The 13,024-nt window shown below is 34.8% G+C and overlaps 2 protein-coding genes across 2 annotated transcripts; both read right to left on the bottom strand.

The window, feature by feature from the left end:
- Positions 1-347: 347 nt before the first annotated feature.
- Positions 348-2,719, bottom strand: LOC111280786 (multiple organellar RNA editing factor 7, mitochondrial-like). Its single transcript, XM_022868254.2, has 4 exons — positions 2,393-2,719; positions 2,211-2,308; positions 2,049-2,114; positions 348-1,102 (listed from the first exon to the last, which is right to left on the bottom strand). Exons 1-4 carry the CDS (start codon positions 2,653-2,655, stop codon positions 966-968), a joined length of 564 nt encoding a protein of 187 aa, XP_022723989.2. The 5' UTR covers positions 2,656-2,719; the 3' UTR covers positions 348-965.
- A 3,026-nt stretch (positions 2,720-5,745) lies between these two features.
- On the bottom strand, positions 5,746-11,124 carry LOC111280517 (linoleate 13S-lipoxygenase 3-1, chloroplastic-like). The gene is made up of 8 exons (XM_022867991.2): positions 10,587-11,124; positions 10,092-10,372; positions 8,956-9,193; positions 8,088-8,420; positions 7,704-7,897; positions 7,306-7,607; positions 6,953-7,219; positions 5,746-6,718 (listed from the first exon to the last, which is right to left on the bottom strand). The coding sequence occupies exons 1-8, from the start codon at positions 10,984-10,986 to the stop codon at positions 5,962-5,964; spliced, it is 2,772 nt and encodes a 923-aa protein (XP_022723726.2). The 5' UTR covers positions 10,987-11,124; the 3' UTR covers positions 5,746-5,961.
- Positions 11,125-13,024: the final 1,900 nt, after the last annotated feature.

Here is a 13,024-nt window from a genome sequence, read left to right as displayed (position 1 = left end):
ATCTAACAATGTCCTAAAACTTATTATTAAATGAGTAGAAAAAAGGAAATATGAAATTTTGCCTATACCCAAGGCTTACGAATCTGCATGATAGAACAGCCTTGCGGGCAGACCAAGCCTGTAGCTTTGCATACTGGAACTTCAGGAAACCAGTTAACATCAATCTTGTCCCAAGAAAAATGAACTTTACCCGCTTAAATTGTCTTATGAGATCGTATTTGACTCAAGCAGATTCTATGCTAGGCTTATTTTTTTCATTCATTTTTTGTAAGTAAATTCTATTATCGGATCATCTTGATACATAGGGAGCAAGTATTGAGAATGACTTATAGAAAAAGAATGTCAAATAGAAAGGGAGCTTAATAACAAAAAAACATTGATCATCTAATCAAACATAGTTGTCCAATTCATAGCTGGCATGAAGTTAAAAGGAAAAAATTATAGTAGCCTGAAAATTAAGCTCTTTCTCTCCTTACAATCTTGCAAAGAAAAATACTTGCAGCCTTACCTCAAAGGGTTTTTCTTCAGATTAAAGACAACTGAACGTCTTTTTTATTTCTAAATATTTATCAACTGGATGGATAATCCTGAATATTAATTACAGAAACCAATGCTTGCCTGGCCATCTTTTCCCTACCTTTCAACATAGCAGTATTAGGCCAATGGTTGGTGATTGGAACCTCTGGTCCTTTTAGTTGCAGTGTCCAAACCCAAATTGTAAGCCTAGCTACAAAGCTTTGTTTAGCAGTGCAAAGATTCATTTTGACCATGAATTTCACCCAAAAGCACTAATCTATACAGCGGATAAGTGAAACAAATATCCAAGGATCCATTGACGAGACAGTCCAAGTAACATCTGACTCGGGTGCATTTTCTTCTTTTCATTTAATCCTCCTAAAATATTGAGTAAGCTCTAAAACCCAAATATGAAGAAGCTGAAGAGCAGCAGCATGCCTGCAATAATACTACTGTTTCTTTTGTTTTCCTTTTGCTTCTTTTGGATGAGTTGCTCCTTTACTTTCATCATCATTTTGAATCCGAATCCAGTCAGAATGATACTTGTCATCATATGCAACAACCTTCCCATCAAGAAACGGCTCTCCTGGAAAACAACCACACGATGTTGGCAAAAAAATGAAAACTCATAAGTGGCTAAGAAAAGCATCTAATTGTAGAAAAAACCACATCGCTGCTTGACACTCAATTGTTATGAAGGGAGGAAGAATTGCTTTTGTGTGATATTAACATGAAATGGAGGAAGAAATGCAGGCATATTAGCATAGCAGAACAAGTAAACCTCATACATACTAGTTGGTTAAAAAAACTACCCAACTGTAGAAAGGATTTGCTGCAATTATTAAAAAGGTAGAAAGAATTACTCGTGTATAATACATTTCAATCTATCAAGGTTCATAAGATAAATGATTTCAATGCCATTCAACTCTATCAAGTGCAGTGCATGAAAAATTCTTCTCCTGCCACCATATTAACTGTTATTGATTGCAGTGCAACAGAGCTTAACAACTAAGAAGAGTGAGGATTACAACAAATAGGAGCTTCATTTTGCTAAATAAAGACATAATAAGCATCAATGATTGACTTCCAAATTGTGAAATGGACACTTCAGGACACATGAAGTACCTCACTTCAATATCTCAAGTATTCCAACTTCTTGTTTAATAACAACAGCAGCACCAACAAGTTCTAATGATAATGTGAACAACAGAACAGAGCAATTCCATTGCCGTTGGGAGATAAATGCCTAAAGGTGGAGTAATCTAGGAAAGCAGTTCACAAGTAATGACTATGGATGCATCATCATTAATGCTTAATTGAATTCTCTCCAATTCATTCCCATTTATCCTCCAATGTATTTTCTATCAATCTCAAAAGAAACAAAGTAAAATTATTAGTCCTTTATCCAGCAAACAAGCATAAGCCTGATCAAAAATCTATCTTGATAAACTGCACATAATTCAATATCTTAATCACAGAATAATAATGCATTTTGAGAAAGAAAGTAAGACAATTCAAAGCAAAAACTTTACCTCCATAGCTATTATCACCGTGGCCAGAATAAGAATCTGGTAAAACCCATTTCACATTAGGCAGAGCTGCAAGCAACCAACACAATACTGCATCATTTTATAATCTTGAAAAAGGAATATATTTGGAAAGGGAAACACAAAAATAGAATTGGGAATGCTTACATTTAATTTTAAAAGCCAACTCTTCCGAAACTTTGCAACCAAATGCATAGTAGTACTTGGTCGAAACAGAGTATATAGACTTCTTGGCTTCCTCTTCACTGCGCATAAACACCAAAATATAAACCAAAACAAGGAACCCATTTTTCAAAATGCAAAAAGGAAAAAAAATCAACGATTTTTACCTTCCCAACGCCATTGCTAAGGTCTTAATGTAGGTGTTGACAATCTCATGTCGAAGTGGGTATCCCTTGGGAGCCTCCATAACCACGAACCAGTGTTCATAGTCACATCCCTCCACCACAACTGGTGTCCGAGTCAACTCGGGCCTTTCAGGAAACGCTGACTTAGTAGATCCCCAATCGCTGGAGAAGTATCTTGAGAATATACTAGACGGATTGGTTGAGCAACTGCGAGGGTTTAGCCTTCGAACGACTCTTGACAACATTTTATTGCTCCTGTTGAAGTTAGTTTTGCTTGATTGTTAATGACTTTCTCTTTTATTTGTTTAAAGAAGGCATGATTTAAAAATAAATAAGGTTAAATATTATTTGGGTCGAATTATATCGTTTTTATCATTTTTAGCATTTTGTGAATAAAAATATATAATTAATTATTTAAAATTTCATTTGGTCAGTAATTTACCTCATTTGACAATCACCATTAGTCTGAAAACTAATTTAACATTAACATTAACATTAACGTCTAATAAAATTATAACACATCATGTAAATTCAATCAAAATAAAATTACTATAGTCCTCATATTGTTACAAATCTCTAAATTCATTTTAAAACATATTTTATATCATTAGCAGTGATTTTTAAAAAAATTAAATGAGAAGGTAACTCATTCCACCAACAAACATATATATATATATTTAATTTTTTTAATTTATTCTTAATAATTTATTTTTTATGTTTGAAAAAAATATTATACGCATGAATTTTTTTAAATTTATAATTTTCAAATGCTAACAAAAATTTTATACCAACTAATTCAAACATTAATTGTACCGACAAACATATCTTAAATCCTTTTTCGTTTAAAAAAAATCTTCAAAAACTTGTTGAACTTGTTGCTGAAGGCCTTCATTCTCATAATTAGCCTTGCAAATCCAGGAAACTGAGCAAGGAAATCGAGCCGCCGATATCTAACATCGCTTTAAGCAGGAACAACTCATCAAGCATCTCCCTGAACTTTTGTGGGGGGTGACAATCTCATTTTCACCAGCCATGCCGTGTATTTTTCTCCCTAGCACCATCCCATTGATCACGTTACTCAAATTTGAAACATGATCTTTCAAAAGAATTGGGGTATCGGATGCTTCGAACAACTCTTTTAGCAACAACTTCATTTCTTCTCTTCAGTTATACTCGAATGACTCTAGGCGTTTTGCACTAAAACGTTCCGTCAGACACATTTTTCGTGCTTGACGCCAGTACGGACCGTAGGGTAACCATGTAATGTCAGAGTAATTGAAAGTAGTGTATTTGCCGGAGGCAATCTTGGGTCGACAAGCGAAGGTAACATCATGGGTTTTAAGGATGACTTCGGCCATTTTCAATGGCTTAGCCCACGACAATAGGGAATGATTCCAATTTGAGTTTGCATGATGGGACCATATTTTTGGGAGAGGGCATGGATCGAGAGGTGGGGAACTTAGACGATGAGGTTGAGGTTGCTAATTATGGGCCAGGGTTTTGGGCTGGGAGGCAAGTTAAGTTTTCGACAGTGGCGGAGACAGAGGGACAGGAGGCTGAGGGCCAGAGTGGCTAGACATGCCGTCAAGTAGGAAGCCCAAGATGGAGTTTCCATTTGTTATAGTGACGGTGATGGGATGGGATGTGATGTGATGTGCTTCTTGGTTAGATTCTTTAGTTCAAGTGGATTCCAAGTAGTCCCCATGGCGCCCATTGATTCCTTCTGTCGTCTCCTCAACATCGTGGAAGTTAAAAAAAAAATAATAATAATAATAATCATTTATCACGATGAGTGAGACTAAAGCATTAAAGGGCACTTGAGTTGAGCTGAGTCAATTCAGCCAATGTTTCCATACTTATTTTTCAATTTTCTATATGATTAAAACCCCTAAATTACAAGAGTCCACAAATTTCACCTCTCGAGAAATTCTTTTTATTCATGATACTACCTCTTTTATTCTATTTTTTTAATTTATTTATGGGAGGAATCTGATGAAAATTAGGAGAATGAGAGAAGATTTTCTCTCTTAAACGTTATACTTAAATAAATATTAATAATTTTTTTTAAATAACATATATACCTCTTATATGAATAATTAAAATTAATAAAAAAATATAAAAAAATCCTAATAAATTTTTTTGGATAAAAAGTAAAAAAATAATTTATTATAAAAAATTTTTAATTATAATTTTTTTTATAAAATAAGATATAATATAAAAATACATTTTCAATGCTTATATCTATTATCTATTTTTTTTACACTTGTTTATATTTTTTATTATACCTTTTGTTAGTCATACGTTCATAAATACGATGATTAATCTAGAAAAGTAGCATGACCGATGCTATCTCTATTACATTGAATTAACAAATGAATGAAAGAAGTATAAGCAAAAGAGCCATTGTCATTAACTTGCTTTTTCTTTTTGTGGTATATTTATTTATTTATTCGTAAAACAAGAAATAAAATATTTTTATATTAAAAAAGATGCGTGAAATTTATTTTTTAAAAATAATTTTAAAAAATTTATAATATAATTGTAATGCGATTAAATTTTTAATGTTAATAAAAATATAAATATAATAATTTTTTCATAAAAAAAATTTTCAAACTTTCCTTTCGTAATTTTTTCTCTAAATTAAGGTAAAAAAAGGTTGATTTACAAAAAAAAATTAAAAATTATTGAATTTTTACATTTTTTAAAATTAAAAGTTAATCCAAACTAAAAATAATTTTTTTTTCCTTTACTTTTCTTTATTTTTTTTTTCTTTCTTTCCCCTCCCCTCAATCCAAACACATTGATTAATGTGATGCCCAATATTACCACTACAAAAAGAACATTAGTGTAATAATTTTTTTTTATTTGTATGTGAAAAGAATTAAATAATAAAGGAATTAAATTAAGAATTTAACTTAAGAAGATATTTATATTCTCATGTGCTATTAAAAACTTTTCCATATTAATGATTTGTATTGTTTTAAATTATTCCAATTTATTTATTGAATATAGTTTTAATTAAATGCTATATTTGACTTCGTGAGAAATTATTGTGAATCATTGGAAATAACTATGCTACAATTGTTTTCAACCAACCATCTTTAATGTGACGGAAAATAATGGCATCATTTTTTTTTATTTTTAACATTGTTTTATGTCAATTTTCATTTTTTATATGCAGATCCACATGTAATATTAGAGTGTCCGCAGGCACTCCAAAAAATAAAAAGTAATTTAAAATTTTTTTTAACATCGATAAAATTAATAAATTTATCACTAATTTTTTATATATTTTATAAGTGAACATTCTGAAAAAAATTATAAATCCGTCACTATTTATATAAATTTATTTTTGATTGCTTAATAATAATAATAATACTATGATACAACAGCATGCTTAAAAGCTCTATATCATATACACCACTAATTTAAAAATAGTTATGCCTATTGCCGACCGCAATTGGAAGCCAGCCTCAAAGGTCTAATGAAAACTATTACCTAAGTTTTGATTACAAATAAATAAATTTAAGCAACATGATTATAATTTTGGATCATATTGAAACACTGTTAGGAACCCCCCTGCACGTTACTCCAGGGTCTGAGCTAGGTGCAAGCAGCTCATATGGTATCACCCCAGCTCCACAACGGTTCCTGAGGCTAGAATCAGCGTTCCTTTTCTCTATCTCCTTTTCTATCCGTCTGATCTCTGCAGAAAATCCGTAAAATGCCTCAATTATCTCAGCATCACCTGACCATATCGATGGTTGCTGTCGTTCCCCTAAGTACTCCTCATCAGGCGAGTGCGTTGACAAGGTGTCCACCACGGCCATGAATTTTGTAGCTTGTAGTAAACTTGGCAATGCTGATAGGAAATATTTTTGTGGGTCAGCTAGGAAATTAGCATACTCAGGGTCATTTTCTTCGGGTATTAATCTTCTCATTAGAGGTGGACGGCTAGGCACGTAACCACCATAAGGGTACTGTCCGAAATTAAGTGCAGCATGTTGGGCGGATGCAAGCCAAATGATGGTGGTGAGGATGGAGACTAGATCATCAGCGGTCTTCAATGTTGGCCACCAGTCCTCGTGGCTGATATCAGCGTGGCCTACGTGGACGGACTCATGGTACCAGCTTTGTAGCTCTCTGTCATTGCAAATTAGGCTTGAATTTGGGTAGTAATGGTTCACGTAGGTTCGAACCCAATTCTCAATCGCATTCCATATTAGTAGCCCGTCCGAGGCATAAGGATAGTCTTCAATTAGGAGCTTTAGACCATGTGGCTGTGTTGGGTCAGGTACCGCAATTCCCCTGCACAATGAAAGGACAATTCTTCTGTTAGATTCACTTGAAAGATTTTCTTCCGCCAAATGTAGCAAAACATAAATTCCATGTCAAGAAAGAACTCAGGGTTTTATACAAATATGTCCATATGTTCCAATCGATCTCCTGTTAGAGTTGAATGATTTGTTTTGTTATCCTCTGGATCCAAATTCTTTTCCCTACTTTCAATGTTCATAAAATTAAAAATTACTCGGTATTTACCTTCGGATAAGATCAGCAGGTAGGCCTTCCTTGTCAAAGCGCCAATGGCTCCGATAAGCTGCAGCACTCAACTCCATGCAGTAGCGACCAGGAGTGAAGCAAGACTCAATAACACCATCAGCGCTGATCAAGGTTTGGCGAGCAATAGCATTAATTTCTAGTGTATATCTCATATGTGGATCCAAAAGCTTAAAAATTGGGTGCATTGCGCTCAATTGCCTATATGACGCCAGTATAAAGGGCTCCACGCCTGCATGTGTACGTAACCTATTGTCATAAAAACAATTCAGTTATTTTGACATACGAGAACAAAACAAATATAATTTGATGTTAAAAATTTAAGCTTTGCTTACCAGTGGTTAACCAATTGGTGAACTCCAACATCATTGGAGCAAACGTGAGCCTTAGCAAGCTGCCATATCCAATTCGTAGTTGCATCAACAGGAGGTGTGACAACACGCTTGGATTGCGAACGCTGTGCGGTGTGTGGGAGGCTTAGCTCAATGGCAATTGGCTTAAGAGTCCCAATAGGAGTCAAGAAAAATATGGTACGAGTAGCATATGATTTTCGCCCATCAAGTGCATTGATCCGATCAAGAAATGGTAGATAAATGTCATGATAATCCACCATAAACAGCTTGTTTTCTTCCAAAGCCTGAATTCAATTAAACAAATACAAGAAAATTAACATCTTTCGAATTATATATGGTGGTTAAGAACACTATGATTTGATAAATTTAATAAAATTTACCTGTCGAACAGTCATGCCATTAAGCTGGCCCACTATATGCTCTTCTTTGAGGGCAGATTCCTGTGGACCATAGATTTCAGGATCAAGCTTGCTTACTGGTGGAAAAGTTGCAACTCTCTCGACGTTGACAGGGTTGACACCTGCCAATGCTTGACGGGCAAATTCGTCATCTCGCAACCATGCAAACTTGTCCTCTGCATATGTGGATCACATGTTGCTTCAGCAAAGCAAATTTAAAAAACTTTTTGACCCCATGAAAAAATGCCTATTATTATCAGAGATCAAATACTGACAAACGTTCATATTATAGTGCATTTGGCTATCATAGAAAGATAATGTGAATATGGAAAACTCTTTTTGAAAGGTAAACGAAATTGTACTCACTGGAAACAATTTTGGGGGTTTCAAATTTGAGAAGTCCTTCACTAGAGTCTTGTATTTTGCTGACCAATTTTGGCAGTCCAAGGTTATTCATGATTTCTTCATGTAAACCTAATTTGAGGAGGAGCCCTTCTTTGTAAAGCCCATCAATGTCAGCAAAGGAGTTTATGTCACGGTTATAGGCTGAAATACTTGCTTTTAACTGTGGCAGCAAGTTGTGAAGCACTGCTCTAAGCCTCCCAGCAGAGAAAGTGTTCTGCTTTGACTCCTCAAACTGTTCATCTCTAGGCACATACGTTGGCATTGGCTTCTCAACTCGACTCTCTGCTTGTATGTCTGCCATTTACAAAGAAGAATTAGAGTTTATTAAAAAATCCCAGCAAATCCCAAATTTTTAATTTTATTTTCATAGTTGAAAATAAGATAAGGGAGATTAAAAAGTCAAAGCAAAAAAATTGCCTGTCAAGTTATTAGTTGATAGTGTGATAAATTTTTAATTTTAGTAATTAGAATTTAATTTTTAATAATCTTAAATATATACATATATATATATATATATATAACTTTAGAAAAAGTAAAAAAGAATGTGGGTCTGGACCACTAATTCTGGTCGCCAACAATTTTCAGAAACAGACAATCACAAAATGGTGCTCCATTCCCATTTATAATTGATAAAGAAATTTCACACAATGATACCACTTGTTTTTCACTGTAATTAAAGAATTTCAAAGGATCTTTCTAAATAGCAGCCTTGTTTACCACGTGCTTTTTTTATTTTTTTGATTTTTTTATAACAACTTTTAAAGCATACAAGCTATGTTGATTCTAGAGTTGGCATTAGAAAATGGAAATGGTTTCTACATATATTTACCGGTTTCGGTAGGAAGACGCCCTGTGCGACACCGTCTCGGGTAAGGAATTTTTTCACCTCCAAGCGTTGGCCTAGCAAAATCAATTCCCCTGTCTGGATTTCCCAAGTCATTGTATACATCGAAGTCGTAAACCCTGTCAGAGAGTTTTCGGACTCCTTTGCCATTGCCCCTCTGATCCCTCAGCTCCTTCTCTCTTAATGCTCTAAGACCTTTTGGTGTCTCGCTCGGCAAGTAGGGCTGTTCAAAACAGCAAACAAATATCAGAAATCATATTTAAGAACTAATCATTGCACATAGTATAACGTTAAATAGGATGTTCTACTATGCAGCTACGGAGAGGTTGTTTTCGCTCATTTAGCAAACCGGTCATGCCCATAAAACCCATCAATCTGACTAATTTTTATCGTAGATGGCTTCGGACGATGACACCTTTTAGGTGTTGACCTGACAATTTTAGATATGATGCCATAATATAATATGAATAAAGTTTAAAATTTTGACAAAACTTACCGTAAATTTGACAAAAACAAAATATTGTATTTCACATTTGATGTATCAATAATTTTCGAATTTGATACGAAACAAATACAGACACAAAGTCTGAATCTAGCTGACCCATGTATTTTAAAGGAAATTAGTTAAAATGTTCTTTTCTTATTTCACTTACTGGTCCAGATTTACACATATATTTAATATATTCAACTTCCATTTCTACCTATTAAAGAGTTACAAGTTCATTTTCTTGGTCATATTAACTTACTAATAAATTATTAACAATATAATCTAGCTTGCAAGCAAGTACTTGTTCAAAAAGTGATTTGTTTTGACTTATAAAAATAATTGAAAATCCAAGTAAGAAAAGGAATGAGATGAAATTTCAATATCAGCTAGCTCTGACTGGTTCAACTTTGTCCTTTGATAAAGATTCAAAAGCTCAAATATATGGTTTTGACCTTTCTGTAAACTTTGTCATTGAACAGATGTCAATGGTCAAGAACACAACAAGGAAAATCTAACTGGCATTGTAGGAAAAAGTATAGACGTTTGAAAAAAGATGAACAGAGATATGATTCAAATTGGAAACAATAAATATAATATACTTTTTAATGAATGGTAAAACTAAATTGTGTTTTACCTGATTAGAGAAGAATATCCTTTTTCCAGGATAATCTTTCTTGGATTGTATCCAGGAATTGCAAGGAAAATGCACTGGACCACAAGCAAATCCTTCAATGGTGATGCTCTCCAGGAAAAACTCCCTTTGGTGTTTGTTTGTCACCGTGATTGCCCCTGGCACCCCGAAGCTTGAGTCCACAGTAAACTCAGCTGTGTAATGGACCCTCTCAGCTTTAACGTTTGCTTTCTTGGACCAATCCTTCAGCACCGCTTCACTGCTTTTCTTTGGACCCTTGGTTTCTGCAATATAGAGATCAAAAAGAAAAAAAAAGAAAACCCAGAATTAAACGAAAGTTATTTTTTAAGGGACGGTTTTTTTAGTAAAATTTAGCATCAGAAAGGTGAAAAAAGAAGTCACCCAAATGGAGAAAAACCAGAGATTGGTACAAATGATCATCATTTTAGCAAAAAACTGTGAACAATTAAAGACAAATTCAGAAGAAACAGGACTTACTAGGATCTTCGTCAGTGCTAATGAGTTCCAAAACAACATTCCTCCCAATCTTGTCAGTAAAAGCATCCAAATGCTTCACTAAAGTTTCTTTGAAGTCTTCCTTGTTCTTATTCCTGACCGTTACAGCAGCTCTGACCTTAAATTTAACCGCTTTTTCCTTTTGATCCGGTACAGGCTTTATCACTTCTTCACTAAGAGCAGCTACAGGAGGCTTGGCAACTTTCCTCAAATGCACCCTCCTTTGCTTCAATGGAACCAAGACAGGGTTAACCAGGAAGCGTTTCTGCTTCTGTTGGAACCTATTATTATTACTAGTACAATTCAGAAACACTTTTGATGAAGATACAAATGATGATCTGTCAATCAAAGAACAACCCATAATTTCTTTAGCAAGTGCCATGTTTCTATCAAGTTCCTCTCTCTTTTCCTCTGCCTAAAACGTTCTCTTTCTTTTGTCAGGGTTCTTGTTTTTGCAGAGAAGAGAAATGGGAGTTTTGAAAAGAGAGTAATGATTTTTCTCTTTTTGCTTTGAAGAGTTGAGTCACCAACTGTGGGCGGTCTCTTATTTATACACAAAACGTAAAGGAACAAGTCTTTGCAGAGTTTTTATTTGAACTATGGTTTCTCAATTCTCACCGTCCACACGTTTTTTTCGATCTTTATGTTGTGCCTTTAACATTGGCTGCTGCTTTTTTTTTTACACTATTTTTGTTGCTGATTGTTTTTAAATAGAGGAAATCAAAGAAAATAGGTTACTGAGTCAAAACGAGTTTCAGCCTTCCAATGCCTAGTAAACGACGCGGTTTGGGGAAAGCAAAGAGAAAGTGGGGGAGGAGTTGCTGAAAAGACACTTATCTCCTTGTCTTGCAACGTTCTTATGTCACGAATCGAAATTTAAGTTTCGAATTCGTGCGGTTTCGAGATCCGAGCATTCATCCTTTCGGTATTTTAGATCAACCTTTCATTACGGTTCACATCCTTATGAGGTATTGTCCGTTCTGGCCTCCTTGACCTCACGATTGGTGTGAACCTTTTTATATCCTAGTCACTCTCTTATTATATTCGATGTAGAATTCAGGACTTTCTTTAGGTCCGTGACATTCTCTCGCATCCAACCTCGTGACGCCCTCGTCACGGAGGTCGACCACCCTACCTACCTCCCTCGAGGTGCTTGGCGTGGATTGAACGGTTTAGGGCTAGCTCTCATACCACTTGTCACGGGTCGAGACTTAAGCTCCGAACCCACGCGGCTCCAGGACCCGAGCATTCACCCTTCCTTCCGGCGTCCCAGATCAGCCTTCCGTCACGGTTCACACCCTTGTGAAGTATTGTCCGTTCTGGCCTCCTTGACCTCACGGTTGGTGTGAACTCTTTTATACCCCAGTGACCCTCTTATTATGTTCGATGTGAGATTCAGGACTCCCCTTTAGGTCCGTGACATTCTCCCGCACCCAACCTCGTGACGCCCTCGTCACGGAGGCCGACCACCCTGCCTACCTCCCTCGAGGTGCTTGGCGTGGATCGAACGGTTTAGAGCTGGCTCTGATACCATTTGTCACGGGTCGAGACTTAAGCTCCGAACCCGCGCAGCTCCGGGACCCGAGCATTCACCCTTCCGGCATCCCAGATCAGCCTTTCGCCACGGTTCACACCCTTGTGAGGTATTGTCCGCTTTAGTCCCCTTGGCCTCACGGTTTTGTCCTACAAAAGTTGTCTCACAAGACGGAGATGATGTAAACCCTTTTATACTCCAGTGACCCTCCTATTATGTTTAATGTGAGATTCAATACTCCCCCTTAGGTCTGTGACACCTATACATTATTAACATTAAATAATTGTCAAAATCCGATTATTTTTTAAATCATTATAGGTTTGAAATAATTTATACATATAATATTTTTTTAATTAGATAAATAGTAAGATAGGAAGATTTAAAAGTAAATTAAAATTTTCAAAAAAAAAAAATATTGTCCAAAAATATGTTTTTGTTTATTTATTTAATGTATCAAACCTATTTTTTAACACTTAATACTCTTATTTTTCATTTTTTTTTATAAATTTATAAATTTTTATTGCATCAATTGAAATAGATAATTGAGACAAAATTATAAGTTAGTCAGTGCTATGTTTTCTCCCTCAACTATTTTTTTACTACATGTGCTCGTACTTTTTTTATATTTTACATTATTAAGATTTAAATATTAATAATTAAAATTAAAAATTTAAACTCTATTAATAAATTATATAATTATTAGCTCTAATGCTCACATTATTTCCGTGGATAAGATCCCAACCAATTTCCATAAAGGCAGGCAAATCCATTTTTCTTTATTATTATTTTTTTAAAAGAAAAATTTAGAGATAGATAAGTTATTCAGTTTTTTAAATCAAAGTAAAATGTATCATATTTGACACTTAAAATAATAATTATAAATCGT

The sequence above is a fragment of the Durio zibethinus genome, chromosome 28 (genome assembly GCF_047325235.1).
Source record: "Durio zibethinus cultivar Kanyao isolate XHJ-2024 chromosome 28, ASM4732523v1, whole genome shotgun sequence".
NCBI lineage: Eukaryota > Viridiplantae > Streptophyta > Magnoliopsida > Malvales > Malvaceae > Durio > Durio zibethinus.
Note: the sequence above shows the minus strand (reverse complement) of the source record. Positions and strands in the feature narration are given on the sequence as shown.